Source organism: Centroberyx affinis, unplaced genomic scaffold, assembly GCF_046629955.1.
Source record: "Centroberyx affinis isolate AG114_WGS23_722 - 3 ecotype Tasmania unplaced genomic scaffold, CSIRO-AGI_Caff_v1 ptg001029l_1, whole genome shotgun sequence".
Taxonomy (NCBI): Eukaryota; Metazoa; Chordata; class Actinopteri; order Beryciformes; family Berycidae; genus Centroberyx; species Centroberyx affinis.
The window spans coordinates 300706-325644 of NW_027279589.1; the positions used below are offsets into that span (position 1 = coordinate 300706).

The following is a 24939-nucleotide window of genomic DNA, read 5'->3' on the forward strand; positions in this document are numbered from 1 at the left end:
TAGTGTCTTATAATCTATGCTGTTTCAGATACTTATCCAAGAATAAAATTCTGGGTGACACACAATGAATATATATATATATACAGTATTTTTTTTTTTTTTGTGAAAATGTAAAGGGTTGGAATATTGGCACAAAATATAACTATCATCAGCTTCAATCCAAAAATATAGGCATTGGTATCGGCCTTCAAAAGCCCATATTGGTCGAACCCTAATGGAGATATTTTCATATTCAGCAGTTTCCCACAGTGTCTTGTGTTTTTATTACAATAAATACATTTCAGAAACAGCATTGTGATTGATATCAAAATGCTACTGCCTTTTAAATCCAGTGATTATGGAACCATCTCACAACACACTTTGACATAGGATTTCCTTGTCCCCCTCAATGATTTTTAAGCAAGTATATATCACATTTTCTATGATGTTTGTGACTGATGTCCCTGTATATTCCTGACTGTTTGACCGACTTGTATTGGGCAATTTTCTCTGTAATTTACCTCATGCAATTAAGGATGACTGGAAAAACGAGCACAGATCACAGTATGGAAAATCACCACCAGAGTCTCAGAAACAGGTTCATTGCATTGTAGTACTTCACACCATCTGAATAAGACATATATTGCAGCTAGGCCATATTTATTACTGACCTGATTTTATTTGCTATACAAATGATAAAACGTACAAAATATTACAAAAACATACATGTGACTACAAAAATAAAGAGGTGTGTGCACAGGTGTGTATTCCATTTGTTAAATCCCTCCTTTTTTTTCTTCTTTTTTTTGTTAGTATATCAGTTATGGGTAAACAGGATATATATAAAAATTGTGATGGTCAAGCCGTCTCATTTGCGATTACTACAGCAGAATAAAACGGCGCTAACATCCCGATTCATTTTTCCGCCCCACGATACGTATCGTCCCATTTCTGTATCGCGATATATCGAATTCCGATATATATATCGTCCCATCCCTAACGCAAAGCGATCTCTGCAGCTTCCAGATTCCTCTGTGAATCGGCTCCGTTTTGTTTCCGAAACAAATCAAAACACACTCGGAAGTCGTGTTCGGCTTTCACACATTGTCGGTCCTCGCATGAAAAGCTCAGCGAATCATTTTGAGAGCGATGATATCCGTGCAATGAGACGGCACGTAAAAAAAAAAAAAAAAAAAGCCCTTTGGATTTGGATCGTCTTGGAACCGCTCCAATCCCGGATCGAGAGGGTTTAATGTTAGATTAAAAAAAAAAAAAAAAAAAAAAAAGTGAAAACAGCCATATGAGTGACTCTGTGTCACTCCTCTGTGTGTGTGTGTGTGTGTGTGTGTGTGTCAGTTGGTTTTGAGTGCTTTGAAAGCGGAGACGGACAGGAGGCAGTGCAGCACCACCGCCCCCAGGTCATAGAGCAGCAGCAGCACCGTGACACACCAGCAGAGGTCCTGCAGGAGACAGGAGGCCATGTTACACACTGACATCACTGCCCCCCCCCCCCCCTACACACACACACACACACACTCATCAGTTTATCACTCCATCCTAATGTCTTTCTTAATCTTTCCCCGTTTCTCTCGCTATGTTCCTCTCTTTGTCTTCAATCAGGAATATAGTAGAATAGAGTAAAATAAAAAAGAATAGAATAGAACAGAATAGAACAAAAAAGAGTAGAATAGAAAAGAATATAGTAAAAAAAATTGAATATACTAGAATAGAGTAAAACAAAAAAGAATAGAATCAAAGAAAATAGAATGGAATGGAACAGAACATAATACAATGCAATACAGAACAGAGTAGAATACAATACAATACAATAGAACACAGTAGAATGGAATAGAATAGAATAGAACGGAACATATCAAAACAGAATAGAGTTGAATAAAACAATAGAATAGAATAGAATAGAACACAGCACAATGCAATAGAACAGAACAGAACAGAATAGAACACAATGCTATACAATACCATAGAACAGAGTAGAGTAGAATAGAATAGAGCAGAATACATAAGAACAGGTCAGAATAGAAGAGAATAGAATAAAGTAGAAAATAGAATAAAACAGAAAAGAACAGAACTGAATAGAACACAATAAAATTAATTTAATAGAATAAATAAAGCAGAATAGAGTAAAACAAAAAATAGAATAGAATAAAATAAAAAAGAATAGAATAGAAAATAATATAGTAAAACGAAAAAGAATAGAATCAATGAAAATACAGAGTATATAGAGCACATAGAGTAGAGTACAATACAATATAATAGAGCACAGTAGACTGGAATAGAATAGAAGAGAACATATTAAAACAGAGGTTTATCAGCGGATGAAAGCCACACACACACACACACACACACACACACACACACACACACTGACCTTCAGGTATTCCCCAGGACATTTGTAACGGAAGCGGGAGTAGTGGTAGTCGTGCACGTCTTGCTCTGGGGAACAGTCCACCTTCGTCCCTTCATGGCTGAGGGAGACGCAGTAGAGGCAGACGGCCAGCAGCGCCCCCACCAGGCCGGCCACATTACTGTAGGCACAGCTTCGAAGCTTGGGGGGGGGGGGGGGGGGGGGGGGGTAATCCAGAGAGAGAAGCCGGTCACGTTTTCAAAGTTTTTAAAAGTTTGCCATTTCCAACTACTACGGTTATGCTAGGAGGGGCAGAAAAATGAATCGCGATATCAGCTCCATGTTATTCTTGACCATCACAGTTTGACAAGCTCTCCATCCAAATTAGATTATTTACACTTTGTAATGACTTTTTTATATTGTTGTTTACATCCTAGCAAGACGACGCCATCGCTAGAAAGATTTGTGGCTCAGAAATAAACAAACATATCGCGTATTGGATCGTATCGTGAGAGAAGCATATCGTCTCATCCCTAACTAGTCAGCGTAATTTACGTCGAAAAAAGTCACTACTGCGAACACACAAGTTGTGGTTGTATCCATATCCTAACCCATGACAATTATCCTCCTGTACAGCTAGCTATGGCTATTGCTTTATAGAGAATTGATTGAATGAATTGCATTACATTTCCCCCAGGGATATTTGAGAGAATAGCCAGTATGAAAAGAAGCAGAGACATAGAGTTTCTTCATGAAAAACAAAAGAAAAGACAGAGTATTTGTCTATGTATCAAGATGCCATATACTTATTTTGGTGAAATTTGAACAAACAATGTCATGTAAGTAGAAAGAGTTGATTAGTTTTAGAGTTTACAAAAAAATCACAGTAATAGACTTACTAATTTCCACTAGGCAGCACGGTTTCCTCTTACTTGGTCTTACTTGGTCCTCAGAAAATTATACAGCTGTAGCATGTACGGCTGATTTTTGGCAAATTTCTGAAGTTTCAAACTTTGTACAGTTGCTATAGGGCCACCATTAGGGCAATTGGTCCCAAACTGACATGTACGTAGACCATTCTGCAAAGTTTCATGAATTTCCGTTCATGGGAAGAAAGAAAGAAAGAAAGAAAGAAAGAAAGAAAGAAAGAAAGAAAGAAGAAGAGGAAAAAAAAAACTACAATAACAATAGTCAGGCCATAGGCCCCGCTGTCTAAAGCAGTGGTTCTCAACCTTTTTCATATCAAGGACCCCTAATTGTCCCCCATTTGATGAGATTTTGTCTCTCAAACCCAAATCTGAGAATATTGTTATTGCTAGATATGATTTTGTCCAGAATTCTATGACTATCTGTATTGTAGGTAGAGAGATAACAGAAACTCTGATCAAAACAGTCATTCTTCTACATTCTCTAATTGTGTTAACTTCTTGTAAATGAAATAATGCTGAAGTTTAACAATTCATCAATTTGCTGGGGACCCCCTGGAACCCCCTCAAGGACCCCTGGTGGTCCCCGGACCCCACGTTGAGAACCACTGGTCTAAAGATTTCCAGCATTAAATAGTATTCCAGCACAACGTGCTTGGACCCCTAAATAAGTAAATAAGAGTGTATAAGGACTAGAAGATGATAATGGACATTTTGAGGAAAACAGCTCCTCCAGCAGAATAGCAGCCTAAAAGTCAATTTCATTCTGGTTTAACTGAATCTAAGCAGATCGATCCCAGACCAAGGGCTACGGATTTTCCGGCCATCTCAGTGTTTTACCCCCAAGAGACTTTCACTGTCTTTTTGTTCTTCACTGCCTGATCTCTGTGTTTTGGTGACAAGAGTACAGCACACCGAATGACTCAGATCGAGAGACCATGACCAGATCTGCACAAATAATGTGTGCGGCTGTCCGGGTCCACGGGCCTGGTGGTCCGTCCAGGCTGCTGGTCTCCATGGTTCCACTGGGCTGCGAGAGCCAAGGCCAGAAAAACAACAAAGACGCCATTCTCCTCTCTCCTTATGCTTCAGTTCACCCCTGGATTACCATGGGAGATATTCTGCAATTAGCTGAGAATCTCATTAAAGAGTATTTGGTCTCACTGTTTGACAAGATGAGCTGCTGTATGGAGGGATGTTTGCCTCTTGATTTGCTTAGAGAAAGTTGCAGGGTGAGATAGAGTGCTTAACAGACCTTGGTCAAATACTATTGAACATTTCTTTGCAAATTTCTTTTGTTGTTATTATTTCCTTATTAGTGAGCTAGCCTACAGCTATCACTACTGGGGTTAGGGTTAGTTAGGCTTAGGGTTACTACCGCATACTAGTGGTATCCAGGGGTTAAAGTGGGAATTCTGAGGTAGGGGGATTCTGGTCTATGGGGGTTAGAGGGCATGCAGATGCACATGTGTGTTGAATGCTTATGAATGAGATCATTTTAAACGTTATTGATGAAATTGGGTTATTGCAGCAGAGAGTAGTTAAAGGATACAGCAAAGAAAAATGGAATATAAACATGAATAAGAAAGAGTTATGTAAACATACTCAACTGACAACTCCATTTCACATTATATTGAGTAGTAAAATGTAGAAATGTATGGTTGAGAGTAGGGAAAAAGCATGGATTACAGGATTAAGTGGGTGTGGAAAAACAGCAGCAGTAGTAGAACTTACTTAAGGGGCGGGACTAAAGCTGAAATTCAATTAACTTTATGCAAATGCACAGGTGCCAATGCATGGATTTTGATGAAACTTTGGGGCATGATGCGTGTCATTGCTCCATTCCGGCATTTTCAGAATGACAGCGATTGGCCTTAGGGGGGCGCTACAACCTTTGGTAAATTGTTACTGATGTTTTGCGATATTTCCAAGTTTGCATAAAATTCGTGGTGACACTTTACAACGGCCTTATTCCAGCGCATTAACCTGTGTACTAACCTATGGAAAAGTACACAATATTACTGTGTAGGTACTTGATGAAAGTCACCCTAATGCATAATGTACTTACTAATGGTGTAACAGCACAATGTAACTTCAAAGTGTACACACATAATGTACTAAACTAAGTACTCGCAAAGGTGTTCCAGCACCTGATATAAGTGATGTGCTGTTTCCCACTCTTTTCTGTAGTTCATGTTACTGTGTCATGCCTCACTGAGCGCTAAGGTGATAGCTTATAATATATCACGTGAATGTGATGTTTGATTATTAAGAAAGCCGGACCATGTGTTGTTTCCCCACGTTATTCTGGTATGTTGAAGTTGTGATAAAACTTTGGGCAGTGGCCAACTAGCTGCCAAAAGTTATTAATGGTTACATCACCAGATATCTGTTTTTGAAAGCAAGGTTATCCTTGAGTTTCAGTGGTGGAAGCTTACATCCTGCGCAACATCTTCATGGTCCTGTCTTTACAGTGTTAAAGTGGGTTGTTGGTACATTGGTCTTGAAAAAGGTTGTTCAAAATATCCAGCGCTCAACTTTATTATATAACTATACTGCACATATATAAGACAAATTCAATATGTCAATATGTTCACAGCACTGCAGCACTGGTTGTAGGATAATGAAACTTAATAGAACATTGGCAAATTTATCACAAAATAACACAAAAAAAGGGAATGGAAATATTTGATATTTTTAAGTAGTGTGTTTGTAGACTGAATTTACATTGTGTTGTTACACCATTGTACAAGTACAATATGTATTAGGGTGATTTTCATCAAGTACCTAGACAGTAATATTGTGTACTTCCTTTCTGTAAGTTAGTACATCGGTTGATACACTGGAATAAGGCCATTGTAAAGTAAAATGTTATGGGAGAAAAACATTTGGACAATCTACCCTAAATGACTTGTTAGACATTAGTTAGAGAGAGTTAGATAAGTCACAGCCTTACCAGCTGTCTGCTGGGGAACCGCTCACTGGCCATGGTGAATGATCCTGCTGCCACAATCTGGAAGACACAATCAACACATAGTACTGGACTCTTACTGGGAGACTGACGTGACGAGTCCTACAGAAACCTTGCATCCCCAGTTTTGCCTTTTGGATTTTTCATTTTAATGGCTCTTGGAATGTACTGTAAAATGTCAAAAGGACATGGATGGCAAATGGAAGATCAGCTAGCTTTTCTCTATTCCTTTTTGGAGATAGGCTTCCGCAGGTATTAAACACATAATTTGAGGCATGTTTTAAATATTCTTTGCAAAGTCCTGGATCAGTTTATTACCGTTGGAGCCCTTATGCAATACCAATGATTATGCCTTAGAGAGCATTCATGAACATTCACTAAAAGAGATGGCATTATGGGACCCTGAGCATTTGGCCAATTATTACCACTACTACCATCTACTAATACTGCTACTACTATTGCTACTACTACTGCTACTACTACCACTAATAATAATAACAATAATAATAATAATAATAATAATAAGGTGCATACTAGAGCTCCTATGATGAGTGGCAGCAGGAAGAGTTTTGGCAGGTTGACATCTGTGTAATAGAGGGGGACAGCCAGCAGCACCTGGACCAGCCCCAACAGGATGGACACCACCTAGATCGATAGATAGATAGATAGATAGATAGATAGATAGATAGATAGATAGATAGATATCTGTAAGGCCATTGAAAATGTCCAGTTTTATGGTTATGCACAGGCCCTGACCACATGCTACTGTGAACATACTGATCAGTTCAATACCTGATAGACAGAATGACTAATCAATTGGTTTAATGACTGAATGACTGGCTTGTTGGTCTCACCGCAGCAGCCTCAATGTTAAACTGAGTGAAGAGGCGATGTAACCTGGGTGAGTGTGCCCCCTCTGAAGACATGCTGCTGCAATACAGGAGACTGAAGTCAATCACAAGAACACATGTAACACAATACAAGACACAACAAGATAACACAATACAATACAACTGGAATAGAACTGAACTGAACTGAACTGAACTGAACTGAATTGAATTGAATTGAATTGAACTGAACTGAATTGATGAACTGAATTGACCTGACCTGAACTGAATTGAACTGAATTGAACTGAAGTGAACTGACCTGAACTGAATTGAATTGAATTGAACTGAACTGACCTGACTTGAACTGAACTGACCTGACTTGAACTTAACTGACCTTAAGTGAATTGAACTGAATTGAAGTGAACTGAACTGAACTGAAATTAACTATATTGAACTGAAATTAACTGAACTGAATAGAACTGATGAAGTGAACTGAACTGAAATGAACTGAATTGAACTGAAGTGAACTGACCGGAACTGAATTGAAATGAACTGAACTAATAAACTGAATTCAATTGAACTCAGTTGAACTGACAAACTGAACTGAACTGAATTGAATTGAATTGAATTGAATTGAATTGAATTGAATTGAATTGAATTGAATTGAATTGAACTGAACTGAACTAAACTGAATTGAATTGTATTTGATTATTGAACTGAATTGTATATGCAGTGTATGAGTTTAAAAGAATATATATATATATATATATATATATATAACTACACACAGTATTTCTTCCAATCAGAGAATGGACAAGGCAACACCACCAATGCAACAGGACCAATGCTGGGTCGCAGCGAGATTAAAATGGGTCCCAAGTTGTTTACTGCCTACACTATGTAACCATTGCCTTCTCAAGATCCTGGCTGAATAAAATATGGTGTTTTTAGTAAATTAACAGCCCAAATAAACAGTGTGTATGTGGTTACGCTGATGAAACATAATAGCTCACAGAATGCGTTTGGATTGCAAGAAAACCTTTTAAACTATTTTTCCTAGGAAAAAGTGTTTGCAAACCAGTAAATGATATTCATTAGTAGATAATGTTTGAAAAGCACAAACCATGATCAGAGAGACAGAGAGACAGATGGGCTGGAAGACAAGAAAAGGACAGACACGAATAGACAGAAAGAACAACAAGGAGGCAGACCACATGATGCTGAAGCACAAGACTTCAGAGGGCAAAGAACAGTGGGAAGCCACATTAAACTAAGTGCTGTGCGCGTGTAGTATTTGCTTAAGTGTGTTCATGTGTGTGTTTTCATTGTGTGTGTCTGTGTGTGAGAGTGAGTGAATGAGCGAGTGAGTGGGAGAAAGATTGAGAAATAGAGCACAGAATGAGAAAGCGAGAGAGAGAGAGAAATAAACCAAACAGAGACAGTGTGTGTGTGTGTGTGTGTGTGTGTGTGTCAGTTCATGAAAACCACATGTCAGAATCCCCCCAGGAAAGACAGGAATGCTGCTGGATGAGAAGCAGATGTGGTGGGAGGAGGACGAGAAGAGAAAGAGGAAGGAGGGGAGAGGACGCGGAGGGTGGAGGGTGGGGAATGGGGAATGGGGGGGGGGGTCAGGTTGATGATGAAATGAACTGACAAGGGCCGGAGGACGTGAAGGGAACATTTAGTCCCACGGTGTTCTGAGGAACAATCAGTGTCACCGATTTTTCACCAAGTGCGTTACATCAGTGCACCGTTGTTTTCCAGCTGAGCCAGGATTGGTCGTGGCACCGGTGTTTTCCGTCACATTTTCACAACAATCTGCTGTTATCAAGGAGGATGAATCGCGCTACATATTTGGCACGTACAAGCGGAATGCCATTTCCCCTTAGTGTTGCAATTAAAAGCGCTGCGCATAGCATTTTAACATCAATAAATCACTGCCACATTCATTTTGAAACGTTAGTATAACCACTGTAAACAACCCAGATTAGCAGATTAGAAGATCAGCAGCCTCTACCGGCCTCTCTACACTGTATATTACATTTGTGTGCTACCGGGTCGACAGGAAAATCTGCTGAATTGCTTTATGGCACAACGGTATTGCTTTTACGGCACAGAGCAGGAAGAGGGCGCTGTTCCTGCAGCATAAACGGAGCTAAGATTTCAGAGGGGTTTTTTTTTACAGTGGCAAATGAAGGCAGGAAGGAAGGAAAGGCCGATGGAAAAATCACTTCCGACATGTTCATCCTCCTCAGTAAAGACAAAGACGCCAGCGAGGAGGAGGAGGGAAAGCAACAGGAAGCAATGAGGTTTATGAGAAATGCGATATTCATTTCGAGAAACACTAGCACAACGTAGCCTGATATTCAGTAGGGATGGGTCATGATTTTCGAATTTTCGAATAGTCATTAAATTTTAAAAAAATCGAAGTAGCTATATTTTCATAGCTTGCTAGTAGTAAATAGCTATGGCTTGATTAGCCCTGAACCGGTCCTTCTCTTGTTTTAACGTTAAAACGAGAGAAGGACTGGTTCATAGCTATTTAGCCGGACTAGGTGGCTAGCTAGCTCTATGCTAACGTCCGCCTAGCTTGCTAGTTAGCCTGGCTAGCTAATGTCAACATGGCTAGCCACCATCCGTGCAGGGGGGTGATCTTCGAAGAATGGTCGAATAGTTCCCAGTGAATATCGAATAGTATTTTTGCTTGAAATGCCCATCCCTAATATTCAGACTCAATAGCCATTTTGTTTCCACTCCATTACTCAGTCTGACATTGCCTCCATCATGTTAGCCGTTTTCTTTGTGGGGGGGGGGGGGGGGGTGATTTTCCCAAAACCAATCACTGATGTTTCCGGCCGCTCTGATGTTATTTTCAGTTCCACTGATGCTGGGCGTATTTACTAACTTTACCAAAAATGTTGGTCATTTTAGACAAAAATATCGTCTTTGCAAAGACAATGTATTGGTTAAGGAATGATTTCAACAAATATTATTATGCTGAAACGCCAATGAAAAACCGCTGCACGAACGGTTCAAACATTAGTCCCGCCCACAAAGGCGCCGATTGGCCCGATCGTTTTTCCGATCGAGAAATCGCCTTTGAATAGAGCAACACCAGACTCTCTGATTCGCTCGACCAAATCTGAAGAGTGGGCGGGACGCGATTCAGGAGTCTGGAATAGGGCTGAACAATGAATCGAAATTTTATCGAAATCGCAATATGGCCTACTGCAATTTTCAAATTGCAGGAGGCGCAATATTTGTTAAAGGCGAAATATGTGTCGAAATACCATTTTAAATTAAATATTGTGGTGCTGCAGAGATGTCCTGGCCTACACATCATATTCTACAGACTTAAGAAAACATCTTTGTTTGGTACAGATCCCCGCAAAAATCACACCATAATCATTTCAATATGTTTTTCAATGAAAATGAGAATAATGATGTAAAAATTATCATTCACTCTAATATCACAAATCATATCGCAATTGCAATATCAGTCAAAATAATCGCAACCAGGCTAGCACTAACAATACCACTGGTGTGAGATAGAGGCTACCAAACGTCTCCACCATGGTCACATTTGTTTACGAATTATACCATGGTTACGAATTATACCATGGTTACGAATTATACCAACGTATTGCAATTAACTTGACAATGCTATATTGACAGTGCTTTAAAAGTGCTATGGATGTGCCTACAGTAATGTGGCTGGCCTGCTGGGGGTGCTGTTGGCCTTCTGCCTGACGTATAAAATGCCTGCCTGATGTTTCAAATGAATACACGCAGCACTTTTATGTTACACTTTGCTCAATCACGCACATGCTAGCCTAAAAAACACATACAAGACTTCACATTCCTAGTGCAAGAAGAACACAGGGTGCACACAGAAACAATAAAAGACAGGGTGCATACAGACTAGGCCTGAGCTGATATGAAAATGTCATAGTACAATTACCTTGACCAGAATTATCTCGATATACGATATTATCTTGATAATTATAAAAAAGATGAAAACTTTAAAAACGGTACTGTAATATGCCCCAATCACTTCAAAAGTAATTAATCGTATAAAATGCTGGTTTAGCTTCTAGAAACTGTAAGGATAGTTTTAAACAACACAAATAAAATAGAAATAACAGTAAATGCAGTCTTAAATAGTCACCGTTAACTCAGTTAGCAACATCAGTATAACAATTAGAGGGCTCCCTCTTTTGGGGAAAATAAATCCTCAATGACGACAGATGAGGGTCACAGTTGTGGTCATCATGGTAACAAATAGCCACAAGTTATTGTTTTTTACCGCAATATACCTATAGTTATACTGGTTATGGTAACACTTTACAATAAGGGTACATTAATTAACTAACCCTTAATTAACAGCTAGCTAATGTGTCTGGTAATAGTCATCTTTATAAACTATTAAATAATGTATAAATTAATACCCTAGTTAACATGAACACCATCAGTAAATTACACATTAGTTAACTGTTAATTAAGGGTTAGTTAATGCTTATTAAGCATTAACTAACCCTTAATTAATGTACCCTTATTGTAAAGTGTTACCCCGGTTATTGTCCCATCCCTAATACAGACATGATGCATAACCAGCAGTCTGGAACAAAACAGTCTGAGTGCCTGGTTCTGTCTTGGAGTGTTCACATAAACAGAGCCCTCGTTCATTTTCACTACACTGGGCAAGACTATCAAATATGGGACGCAGTGGCTGAATGAAGAGTTAATTTTTTTCCAGTACACACTCAGGAAACAGGACATCTCTATCCAGAAGTGAAGGAAGTGAGTAGAAGATAACACAGGTTGGGTTGCAATAGGCCAAAAAGAAAAAAAAAAGCAGCTGAAGCCATTGTGCTCCATATAAACACACATTAGGCCACACACCCCCATTTGAGAAGATGTCACTCCATAAGGGATTCTCGGTTGTTGTTGATTTAGTATTGAACTGTCTACACTGTGGATGAGGAGATGATACTGGTGAGAGTGAAACCTGTGATTACAATAGTCAGTCTCATACATTCTATAATTGGGAAATCAAACAATTCCTAATTTTGCTGGGGGGGGGACCATCAACTCAAGGACCCCTGCAGGTCCGTGGACCCCAGTTTGAGAAACCACTGCTAGGCTATAGGCTCCCACTTTCTCACTGAAAATTCCACACTCCTTCTGAAACCTATTCACATAAAAAAAAAAAAAAAAAAAAAAAAAAAAAAACAGGGGCCAATGCATTACGTGCCACTCATTTTTTTTTTCAACTTTTCTCACATCTAAACAGCTTCAAGTTAAAGCACAGCGGTACTTACCTCGACTGAAACTTCTGCAAGTGATGATGCCAACTCGGTGACTGCGTCTGTCCGATAAAACAAGCGTGTTGCTTTGTTTTACTGTTAAAAAAAATCCCAACCAAAAAACGATTCCTGGAAGTCAGAGAAACAAGGGAGGAAGCGAGGGAGGAGCTCTGCGGGGATCAATCGGGGCCAGAAAGCGCACAACGTCCAGAAAACAAACGCACCCTATGCATCATTTCTGGCATCCCAAATTTCATTCTCTCTCTCTCTCTCGCGTTCTCTCTGATGCACACACGCACGCGCGCACACACACACACACACACACACAAAAGGGCAGGCGGTTGCATCAACACTCAGAGGAACAAGGGGCTGGCGGTTGCGAAATTAAATCTACTTTTTCTCCTAAATTCTAAATTTTAAGGAGTGGTCTATAGGAAACAAGCCTATGAACGAGGACTTTCTGCTGTTCATCTTCCAGTGGTTTGGTTCAATTCAATAGACTTGTCTCAAGGAGAAAAAAAGGTAGGATTAAGACTTTTTTTTTTTACATATTTAAACTCGACAACAGCCTAAATGTGTCTCTAAAGGTCACACAATATTACCTCTCTGTTAACTGCCAGGGCATCTATCTGAAAGGGCGTTGGCTAAGGCGTTTAGATCGTGCGTAAAGTCTATTATAGTTAAATGGATTGAACATGGTAACTTAATAGACGACTACCAAGTCCCAAACATAGTGTAAGCCCCTCAGAACCTCGTTTACCCAAACTTCAGGCTTCCATAATTGACCAGTCGCACGAGCAAGAAAAAAGCAGTCAATGCAAAATACGTTATTTTGAATATTTGTGCGTAACTTGCGTCATTTCGCGGAGTTAACATGCAGCTAAGATGGTCAAACTATCCAACTATTACACTGGTCGCAGTAGGCTACTTCAGAAAGTGTGAGTGGCTGCAGGTGTTGTATTCCGAATTTTATCAGAAGTAAGCAACATTTTGGTGTGAACATATTTTATTTTCCCAAAAGGGCCTTCGTTTCCGTCAAAGAGTTTGGATGAACGGGGTTCGGTTGTAGGGGACACGCTGGTTGATGCTCTGTCTGGTTTCATGCCAAGGTGGAATATTGTGCCACCTACAGTATGGAGCCAGTCCTAGTGAGAGGCTGTTCTGTGCTTCTGTCAAAAATGTAAAATGAAGGTTGAAACCTCCTGCCAGTGATCGCCTTTAGATCGCCTTTAGATCCCGTATTGTACTGCACCTTCTATTGGACTGAATTGTATGTAATGTATGGAAGAGTAGTATTAGGGCCATTGTAGGTGATTTTTTTTTTTTTTTACTGCAGCATGGTGGGAGGGGGGTAAGATTCTGAGGAAAAAACCAAAGTCAGACACAGAAATGTATGAGAAAAAAACAATCCTGAAACTAACGTGTGCTATGTGGAGATTTCACTGAGACATAATGATATAAACCAATGTCCACACAGTGGGCCAGATGTGTTTTCACCTCTTTTTTAAAGTTTGTTGTAAAAACCCAGACCGACTCGAAGCTTCTCCTGGTCCATTCAGTAGCTTTTAATTTTTTTTTAAACTATAGCTTGTCTCCTCCTTTGCTGTTTAAAAGCGGCACTCTCCCCCTCCCATTCCTGAAAAAAAAATTGTAATGGCAGAATTGTTGAAGCGAGCGAGTAAACTTGTTCAACTAGTAAACTCACTACCTACCTCTTCACTTGTCATTGTGGGACATGTGATCTTCAGCAGGAGAAAGATCTGGCAAAGCGAGTCTGATAACTGGCGACACTTCACCATAAGTTTAGCCTAGCTATTAGCCTTTATGCATGGTTCGTAGTAGTTTTGCGATGCTTTATTTACAAATGTGTTTTGCGGTGTCTGTCACCCTCTAGTGGTCGGAATATTGCTCAGTGCAGCTTTAAAGCTAAAACTCAGAGATTTGCAAGAAAAAAAACATAGAAATTCTGAGATTAAAGTCAGAAATTTGTGAGAAAAAAACTCAAAAATTTGCAAGAAAAAACATAGAAATTCTGATATTAAAGTCAGAAATTTGTTTAACAAAAAAAAACTCTGACTTTAATAAAAAACTAACTAAAAACTTTATTCTCAGAATTTCTGACTTTTTTCTCGCAAATTTCTGACTTTAATATCAGAATTTCTGACTTTTTTCTCAGAATATTACCCCCCCCTCCCCCTGGCTGCAGTAAAAAAAAAAAGAATTTCACCTAGATTGGCCCTAATACTCTTTCGTAGTAATGTGCCGCCCCATCAGCAACCCATACTAAAAATTGCTCAATGTACAGATATAGAAGAAAGCCATGATATTATGCAAATTGTTTGAGAAGGCAAAATTACATGCAACATTTCAATCAGATCCCGCAAGTATGCACAATGATTATTATGCTTGTTGATGATTGTTGATTATTGTTATTATTATTATTATTATTATTATTATGCTGCAGAGGTCTTGAAACCTTGAATCCTTGTAATTTTTTATAATGGTATGGCATGAAAACGGTCAAATGGAAAGATATAGAAAATCGCCACAAAAACATTGATATCAACCTTCACACCACCATATTGGTCAAACCCTACATTCCATTATGTACCGTGGGACACAAACCCTAGACCAGTGGTTCTCAACGTGGGGTCCGGGGACTACCAGAGGTCCTTTAGGGAGTTCCAGGGGGTCCCCAGCAAATTGATGAATTGTTAAACTTCACCATTATTTAATTGACAAGAAGTTAAAACAATTAGAGAATGTAGAAGAATGATTGTTTTGGTCACTTTTATCTCTCTACCTACAGTACAGATAGTCATGGAATTCTGGACAAATTTTCAGATTTGGGTCTGGGACACAAAATGTCATTAAATGGAGGTCCGTGGCCCCAATGTGGACTAAATTAGGGGTCCTTGATATGAAAAAGGTTGAGAATTACTGCCCTAGTCTAAGACGCATATCATCACAGTGTTGAGTGTTTGAATCCAGCTCATGAGGTGGAAAGGTACTAATCATAACTTCTCTAGTCAGCAGAAGTAACATATGAAAAAGGTTGAGAATCACTGCCCTAGACTAATACGTCACCCTACAACATGTAAACTGACTGGTGCCATTCTCTAAAGGTGATGGCGGTGTCCGTCTCCAGGGATTTGTCGGTGCGCGTGCTGGAGGATGTGAACGCTGGCAAGCTGAACGACAGACACCAGGCTCTGCGCGCCAGTGTCCAGAAAGGACAGCCCAAAAGTCTGGGGGTGAGTGTGTATGTAGGTATATTACTGTGCATATGAGGAGACCGGTCTGAGTTGTGGACTCGACTCAAGTGTGGATGTTTTGGGTGAGGTTAGCCAATATTGGCCTTTTATTAAAAATCTGGGGCCGGATTCACCAATGTGTTCTTAAGATAGATTTTAGGAAGTTCTGAAGAAGGCTCTTAAGTGCAATTCCTCAATATTTTCTTCTTCTCAAAATAGGGCCTGAATTAATTCTGGTTAATAAACTTTAGGCTTACTGCCATTGAGGCTAGGAGACAAGGCTAGGAGGAAATCCAAAGTGCTTCCATCAACAAAACAATCAGGGAAAAACCTATTGAGGGCAACTAGAGCAAAGATTTAAACATTGGTTGCTGTTGGTAACTGTAACTTTACTTGGCCCTACACCAAATACAGCTTTACAATGAATGTTCATCTTAATGTTAGGTGTAGGGGAACCTATGGAGACTTTGAACTATAACCTACTACTAAAATGTGTATATAATGTAAATATATGATATTAGAGGCTTACCTTTTCACTGTAGGAATTTTAAGACAGGTCAAGGGCTGTCTTAAAGTTAAGAAAAGAATTTCAAGAATACCATTTATTCGTAAGTGTTTTCTTAGGAAGAAACATAAGAAAGTTAAGAAAATATATAAGAACTGTTTTTGAGAATAGCATTTTTTCCCATTTTTTTTCTTAAGACTAAAGTTAAGAAAAAAATGGCACTTGAGAAGATTTTTTTTCTTAAGAGGGTTTTGTGAATCCGGCCCCAGATATCTCCAGTCATGTCGTCCACCTCTGATATGATGGAGGTTCCTCCCTGACCACAGCTACATAAAAACAGTCTGAAAAACCTGCAATGAAATGTATTTTCTTTGCCCGTTTTATTCATATCAAGGCAGGAAGTGTATTGTTAGTCCCGCCCTCCTCCCCCTCAACTGGTCAAGTTCCTGCCCCAGTACTTGTTGCTCATCTTGACGTCATCTAGCCTGAGGTAACCGGAACTCATTCACTTTTCCCAGACCATATTTTCCCAGCTAGCGTGGGGAAATCGAACCGCAACCTTCTGGTCATAAAGGTGGTTCTCTAACCTCTGTAATAGAGGTCGACTTCGTGAAAATTATGAAAGTGTTACCCTTCTGAAGTATAGTATACATCAGTGATTCTCAACCTTTTTCATATCAAGGACCCTCATTTAGTCCACATTAGAGCCACGGACCCCCATTTGACACAAATCTGAGAATATTTTTATTGTTAGATATGATTTTGTCCAGAATTCCATGTCTATCTGTATTGTAGGTAGAGAGATAACAGTGAAACTATGATCAAAACAGCCATTCTTCTACATTCTCTGATTGTGTTAACTTCTTGTAAATGAAGTTTAACGATTCATCAATTTGCTGGGGACCCCCTGGAACCCCCTCAAGGACCCCTGGTGGTCCCCGGCCCCCACGTTGAGAACCACTGGTCTAGGGTTTCCTGCTCACCATCATCCTTGCTAAATAGGAACAGATCACCCACCCATGAATTGTCAGGATTGTTCACTGACAGCATGAAAATATTGCATTTTAATAATAATACAGAAGACCTCACTACAGCGAGATGGGAATACCAACATTCCTCTCTTCTCTTGCTATAGGCTGCTGTTATTTGTACGATTTTTGCCCCATAGCATAGAAGGCTGATAGGGTTGCTGATCCATACCAATGACTCAACGATTGGTCAGGTACTGAGGTTTTCTGGTGTTCAGAACTCACTTTCCAGTCTGGATTCTGTTTATCTTCACTAGATATATCTGCTGTTGTTGTTGATGTTGTGTGGCTATTTAGACTATGCGTATATCTCAGTCTAAATACCATTGAAATACATGGGATGGCAAGATCAGTAGTTCTTGATTCTTATTGTGTATGTGTGTGTGTGTGTGCCAGGTCTCTCAGGTGATGCTGGGGCTGATGGTAATGTCATACTCCATTCCTCTCCTCTTCACTGAACTCACTGAGGTGGTCAACCTGGGAGTACCTTGGTGGAGCGGCCTGTCGGTGAGTGTGTGTGTGTGTGTGTGTGTGTGTGAGAGAGAGAGAGAGAGAGAGACAGAGAGAGACAGATAGATATAGATTTGGATTTCTATCAAAATTGTGTCTGCTCTTAAAAAGAATTAAGGTTAAAATGTTAACCAAAGCAATATTAATATTAAGAAATATTGTAATCTAAATGGGTGAACTGCTGCCCCCCCCCCCCCCACACACAAATGTTTTCCCACTGTGTTGACACTGTTGTTTTCCTATCTCTTCTACCTGTGTCCTCAGTTCATCACAGCAGGAGTGGTCGCTATTCTCATAGAGAAACACTGCAGCATGAAGAATGTAAGTCTGAACACACACGCACATACACACACACACAGGCACACACGTCACACAAATTCATGCACATACACAAAAGTATACACACATAGTACTAGTACCACTACTACTACCACTACTACCACTACGGCTCCAATGCTATCTGTACTGCTACTACAACAATGAAATGTTGTGTTCTTATTTCTAGTTGGGGGTGTGTATGGCGGTGAGTGTGGTGTCTATTGCACTGTCAGTTGTGGCTTTAATCGTCTATTCTGTGGACTTGGAGAAGAATCCCGAGTCACCGTGTGTCCCCACCCACAACCCCAACAACTGTGACGAGAAATACTACGCCACGGTACGTATCCATTTCAATTCATTTCAGCAAGCTTTTTTTTTGGCAAGAAGGTTACATAAACAATCTTCACGTTTTTCATACGTGAACTGCGAATTCACAGCTTATGTACATGACTGTGTGCTGCATGCTGTATTCACATTAACTATAACAGTGGTTCTCAACGTGGGGTCCGGGGACCACCGGGGGTCCTTGAGGGCGTCCCAGGGGGTCCCCAGCAAATTGATGAATCGTTAAACTTACTTATTTCATTTACAAGAACAATTAGAGAATGTAGAAGAATGACTATTTTGATCATAGTTTCACTGTTATGTCTCTACCTACAATAAAGATAGTCATGGAGTTCGGGACAAAATCATATCTAACAATAAAAATATTCTCAGATTTGGGTCCGCGAGACAAAATCTCATCAAATGGGGGTCCGTGGCCCTAATGTGGACTACATTAGGGGTCCATGATATGAAAAAGGTTGAAAATCACTGAACCATAACACAATATACCAAAAATATGCATAAACATCAAATAAAAATATCATTCAAAAAACACAAATCTAAAAAATATAAACATGTATACATATTGAAATAGCTGGAACCATTATAAAAGTATCAATATGCAGTATGTAACAATGAGAGGGACATGAGAATCTGAAGAAAGCAGATATGTGAAATGACAGCATAAAACGCATGATATGCGAAATGTGCATCATGTTCACATTAGCAGGGCTAAGGTCATACTGTATGTACACAAAATTGTCCAAGCATGCAGACATACATTGTACAAAACTATTCACGTTATTGAACATATTCAATTTACAGCTGTAGATAAAAGAACATTTGCATATGTGCATTACTGGCTGTGCACATCATCAAAACTCCAGGTAGAGTTTCTGTACTATATCAGAAAAATGACACATGTGCATTGCTGTCTGAGCTCTCTGTCAAATGATATTTATAGATGGAGGTGCAGACGTTGTGTGAGATATCTATTATTAACACATGTGCAGTGTCTCTTTAATGAAGGATGTGGGTTGCGTTTGTGTATAGAAAGTGATCTTTAGCGCTCTCTCCCCACCGACAGAGGCTGAGCAGAGGAGTGAAATCGTCCCTCCTCCTCTTCACCATGGCCCAGACGGTCATCTCCTCCACGCTCTGCTTCCTTCTCTACAAGGAGAGGCGTAACTTCGGACAGTACACTGTAAGACTCAAACGCTGCAAGACTCTTCCTCTCACTTAGCAAAGGATTATGCTTGTTTATACTTCTCAAAGTGCATCCAGCTCCAACAAACTGACCTTTACATCTGACATTTTCATGAGTCTGGCTTTCAGTGGAGAGTTTTAGTGTCCCATGATGGTCTGAATGCTGTTTGAGCGGCTTTTCTTGACAAGAATAAGACTCTGGGGGAAACACTGAATATACAAAATATTAGCTATCCGTAGCTTAAAACCAGAAATGTCAATATTCTGGCATTGGTCTTCAAAAACCCATATTGGTCGAACCCTAGTTGAAAAGTAACACTAAATGCTTGTCTTCCCTAACTGAAGCAGTTTTGTTTTTTTTGCAGTTGCTTTGGCCCAGTTTTCAAAATTTGCATACTTTCAATGTACAGAACTCAGTGCAAAGAGTTGTTGAAATCTTGCTGCTTAGATACAAAGTGCACATCTCAGAATACACCCTCTGCATATAAGAACAATGTTCAAATGCTTATTACTCGACATGCAGTATGTACTGTATGTCTAGCAATAAGTCTATAGTGAACTGCATGTCTGGTAATAAGTCTATAGTGAACTGTATGTCTAGTAATAAGTATGACACATGATTGAAAACACATGTTGAGCTGATTATTCAACATGTGTTTTCAGCCATGTCTCATTACTTCCAATGGCACTGCCAAGGTTAGTAGCACTGCACCATAATAGCTAATTACTTCACCACTTCAAGAAAGCTGTTTGGTTACTACACTGCTTTCTTTACAAATATCTACTGGTTTGGTGTTTGGCGTCTTAAGGATGATGCATAAAGAATAGCACAGTAAATTGACACCATACAGTACAATCACTGAATGCGTTCCATCTCTTTTTGCATCTATTTTGTGTTTTGGACACTTCTTTCTCGTGTCTTTTTCTTGCATCATGATGGACACATTGTATTCATTTTGCCTTGTACAATCTCTCTCTCTCTCCTTGCTAAGATAACCATTATGCATGATGTATTACCTCATTTGAGACAGTTACGTGTATTTTGTATGCTATATGGGATTTTAAGCCCCAAAATTAAGAGTATCGAATTGTGCATTATGCGTTTTGCATTTTCCAACTCTGTTGTGAAAACTGAGTCAAAGCAATCGTAAAAAAAACAACTGTAAAAGTGTGGTAACGCAGTCTAAAACATTACCAGGTTTTCTGGAGTGAGAGCCGGTGTCGTGACTTGCCTCAATATCTTCAGAAGTCTGCAATCCTGAGCCCTTAGTCATAACAATGTCCACATTGCTTTAATAGACAGAAGGATCATTTCCTTTGTTTACCACTTTCTCCCTGCACTGATATTAGCCTGCTGCTGCTAATTTAGCACACCTCTTATGCGAGTGTTTTCAGAGTAAAAATGATTTTCCATGGTATCCTATAGCATCTTTTTGGGTGTCTTGCACCACACCAATATTTATTTCTGTGACAACAGTGTTAAATATTGTGTCAAAGCCAAATGAGCCCTCTAGAATGTTAGGTTTATTTGTGCTCACATGAAACAGCTGCCATATTAAAATACCAACAGCCAGAGGCCCTGAGCAATCTTCCCTCCCACACAACATCTAAACAGGAAAGAGGGGGAAACTCAGACCAAGGGGATTAAAAACAGAAAACAGTGTTGCTTTCTGTAAAGGAAAGTTACAAATCAATTGTACAAAACTCCACCAGATGGAGATGGGAAAAAATATTTCATTTACTAATTGATCCATTTAATTCCCAGACTGTAATCAATCAATCAGTCAAGGGCTTATTTCTAAACCCACCATTCTGCACCGACATTCAACAATCATACAGGGATTGTAGAAGAGGCAGCGATACTATGGCTTGTTATTTATATTCCCATACGTAACAAGTTCACGCCCACTCTCTGGGGGTTGTGGACAGGCATTCTGGGAAACATCAGAAGTCGCTAACTAAAAAGTAGGCAAGGCAGGTTGAGGGAAAGTGGGTACAACAAAAGGTAAGAGTGTCAATGGGTGGATTTTTCTTAAAGTAGGGGTTGGCACCCTGAAGGGCCTCAGGCCAACTTGTGGTAGACTTCCCCCTGAGGAGAGGTTTAGATCCTGGATCCCATGGTCAGATTAACTTTCTCATTCAGGATGGAAAATTGACAAATCCCTGTCGGAAGGCAAGTGTACTAGGGTTTTTCAAGGCCAATACCAATACTGGCCCACTGTTCCAGGACCAGGACAAAATCTGCATTGTCCCTCCTGAATCTGAGGTTCAACAATCGACTGAGCTGTGCGATTCATTGATAGTTGGAACACACCCACCAGTCGCCTTTTTTGAAAATGGCCACCGCTGTCTGTCAATCCAAAGGCACTGTTCCCAAAATCAATGATATTGCAATATTGAAGTGGGTCTTTCGGGTTTAGGAGTTCCTCAAAGTGCTCCCTCCACCTTCCAACAATGTCCCCAGTTGAGGTCAGTGTTTCCCTGCCCCTGTTTATACCAGCCTGGGCAATGTTCTGTCTTCCCCTCCTGATTCACTGAATGGTTTTCTAGTCATTCTCCATGGGCTCTCCAAACTCAGGTCAGCACTCCCAAGTGTCAGGCCATGGCTCTCTCCCAGAAAAAGGGGGCTTGTCCCATCCAGGTCAGGGGTAAGCAGCTGCCCCAAGTGGAGGAGTTTAGGTATCTCCGGGTCTTATTCACAAGTGAGGGTAAGAAGGATCGTGAGATTGACTGCCTGTCTTGTTAGGTGCATCGGCTACAGTAATGTTGTATCAGACTGTGGTGGTGGAGAGAGCTGAGCCACAAAGCAAAGCTCTCGATTTACCCATTGATCTTCGTTCCTATGGTCACATGTTCTGAGTGGTGATTGAAAGAATGAGATTGCGGATGCAAGTGGACGAAATTAGATTTTCTCCACCGGGTGGCTGGCCTTGCTCTGCCACTGCTCCTCCACATGACATGAGGCAATTGAGGTGTTTTGGACACCTGGTAAGGATGCCTCTCTTTGGAGGTGTTTCAGGCATGACCGACTGGGTGGAGACCTTGGGGTAGACCCAGGACACACTGGAGGGACTACATCTCCCAGCTGGCCTGGGAGCGCTTGGGGGTAGGGAGGAGCTGGAAAAAGTTGCTAGGCTATGTGGTGTATGGTGTACTGATGTTTTCCCTGTTGAAACAGGATGTTGAGGTGGGACATAACACAGTGAGAGATCATTCAAAAGTGTAACCCAATGAATATCAGTCAGGGAGAGTTTTATTTGAAGGGAGTGGCGGAGGGGTGGGATTGTTCAAAAATCTGTGATGTTTTATTGGTTGGAATGTATATTTACGCCTACTGGTGCAGCATGATGTCACCATTAAACATACTCTGTTTTCCAGGAAGTAAAAGTAACTTCATGGGGAATAAACTCAGACGCAGAACAGTTCCCAGTCACATTTTAAGGGTGCCAATGACATCCTTTGTTCTTGTTAAATGTTTGAATATTGAAATCTTATGATGTGATGTGTATCACTTCAGTAACTGTCTCTCTGTCTGTCTCTTTCTTTCCCTCTCTCTCATTTGCAGTCTCTCGCTCAAGATGCTCCAGCAACCCCCACATCAGTCGCGCCCCCTGACTTGAACTGATCAGTTATTGGACCAGGCAGTCATCTGTCATTGAGCTGATTGATCACCTATCAGCGATGTGTTGGATCGCCTGTTACTGAGGTGACGATCACCTGTCATCAAGATGATTGATTATCTTTCATTGAGGTGACTGATCACCTGCTGTCAAGTCTTTGTTTGTCTATTTACATGTCTGTCAGTTTCCAGTTTGAACTCTAAATTTCACATTCGATTCTCATGAATGCCTGTCAAATCCCTGAATATTGGATTATGGGTGCAGTTTGGCCAGATGATTGAAAACATCAATGAACAATGGATGTACAATAAAAGGAAGGAAGGAAGGAAAGAAGGAGGAAAGTTAGAAGGGAAGGAATGATAAGAAAGGGAACAAAGCGGAAAAGGGGGAAGGAAGGAAGGAAGGACAGACGGAAGGAAGGAACAACAAAAATATTGAGACAACAAATAAAGAGACAAGTTCTCTCCCTTTGGTAAAGCCATTCCACACCTAAGACACTTTCTTATTTCATGGCCATGAAATAAAAATATTCATGTGTTCCGGATAGCTTCCTTGCACACTGGCAGCAAACTTTCATGCAGTGAAAAAGTTGAGAACCCATGCAGGGAAAAGTTGAGGCATCTTCTGACTGTTCTTCTATCTTTTGATTTGAACATTATTTTATATTTTTTGGGGCATTTATTGCCTTTATTTGACAGTTGAAAGTAGAGACAGACAGGAAAGATTGAGAGAAAGAGGGGGATGACGTGACAAAGGTCTCGGGACGTTGCGTTTACATGGTATGTGCCTTAGACCACTGAGCCACCAGGACATTTGCATCGCATTCGTGTAAAATGGCTTTTCCTCTTGCAATTCTGGGAGATGTGTTTATGACACCAAGTATATTATGTGCACAGTTTTATATTTCAGTATGTTTACACAGTGTTACCCACAAAAGATATGCTCATCAATTTTGTACTAAATCTTTGATATAGTTTTGTATATTTTTTACTAAATAAAATCATATATATATGTATGTATATATGTATATGCAAATCATATATATGTTTGTAAAACCATGGTCAAGTGAAACACATTTTGTCAAAACACATTCATGTGACAGGCACAGACAGATCATTTTTAAGCAGGACAAAAGTGGCTGCTGCAGTGTGTGTGTGTGTGTGTGTGCGTGTGTGTGTGTGCGTGCGCGTGCCATGGGGTTATTAGGACAGCTGATGGGCATCTATATACACATAGAAAACATAAGGGGGAAAAAAAACAGAATAAAACACACTTGTAAAATCCCATCCAAATCATGTTTTGCATTGTTGAACAAATCTAATCATCTATTCTGTATTTTCATCAGGCTATCAAGATGTTAGCCATGTCAACTTTTACATAGTTGGCTGCAATCTGCAACATTTTTATATAAGTAAATGTCTGTTTTGCTCCTCTCTATCACCCATTGATATAATGCAATAGTGATTCAACTTATATCCAGTTCATGAAAGCTTTTACATTGTCTGTTCTAAACAGCCGGTGTCTGGTAGGTTTTTCCTGGGAAAAATCCTCCTCCGCACAGGAAGTGATGCATTTTACATTTCAGGTTTGTTTGGAATAAACAGAAGAAGAAGAAGAACTGGGTAGTTAGCATGAGCAGTGATAGCCACCATGGCTGAACAAAGAAAAGAGCGCCACAGCACTTAGCACCAAAGATAAAACAAAAACCAAAAAATACCGCAGTACCACAGCCACCTGACAATGGCTGGTTTTGATGGAAACATTGCTGAATAAACTACAAAGGTAGTATCAATCCAATA

At 40.0% G+C, this 24939-nt stretch overlaps 2 protein-coding genes across 2 annotated transcripts; one reads left to right on the plus strand and one right to left on the minus strand.

Moving 5' to 3' along the window:
- Positions 1-212: 212 nt before the first annotated feature.
- LOC139647000 (uncharacterized) lies at positions 213-12531 on the minus strand. Its single transcript, XM_071522819.1, has 6 exons — positions 12391-12531; positions 7096-7171; positions 6776-6886; positions 6227-6283; positions 2369-2545; positions 213-1439 (listed from the first exon to the last, which is right to left on the minus strand). Exons 2-6 carry the CDS (start codon positions 7165-7167, stop codon positions 1332-1334), a joined length of 525 nt encoding a protein of 174 aa, XP_071378920.1. The 5' UTR covers positions 7168-7171; positions 12391-12531; the 3' UTR covers positions 213-1331.
- A 189-nt stretch (positions 12532-12720) lies between these two features.
- On the plus strand, positions 12721-24159 carry tmem176 (transmembrane protein 176). The gene is made up of 7 exons (XM_071522818.1): positions 12721-12897; positions 15501-15629; positions 17559-17669; positions 17937-17993; positions 18178-18327; positions 19402-19518; positions 23086-24159. The coding sequence occupies exons 2-7, from the start codon at positions 15504-15506 to the stop codon at positions 23143-23145; spliced, it is 621 nt and encodes a 206-aa protein (XP_071378919.1). The 5' UTR covers positions 12721-12897; positions 15501-15503; the 3' UTR covers positions 23146-24159.
- Positions 24160-24939: the final 780 nt, after the last annotated feature.

Excerpts from the sequence above, each read along its gene's own strand:
- LOC139647000 (XM_071522819.1), bottom strand. The coding sequence starts at position 7,167 with ATGTCTTCAGAGGGGGCACACTCACCCAGGTTACATCGCCTCTTCACT. Across the intron at positions 6,887-7,095 it reads TTAACATTGAGGCTGCTGCG|GTGGTGTCCATCCTGTTGGG; the intron begins GTGAGACCAACA and ends CTATCGATCTAG. Across the intron at positions 2,546-6,226 it reads GGTTCCCCAGCAGACAGCTG|CTTCGAAGCTGTGCCTACAG; the intron begins GTAAGGCTGTGA and ends CCCCCCCCCAAG.
- tmem176 (XM_071522818.1), top strand. The coding sequence starts at position 15,504 with ATGGCGGTGTCCGTCTCCAGGGATTTGTCGGTGCGCGTGCTGGAGGAT. Across the intron at positions 17,670-17,936 it reads CTTGGTGGAGCGGCCTGTCG|TTCATCACAGCAGGAGTGGT; the intron begins GTGAGTGTGTGT and ends CTGTGTCCTCAG. Across the intron at positions 18,328-19,401 it reads ACGAGAAATACTACGCCACG|AGGCTGAGCAGAGGAGTGAA; the intron begins GTACGTATCCAT and ends CCCCACCGACAG.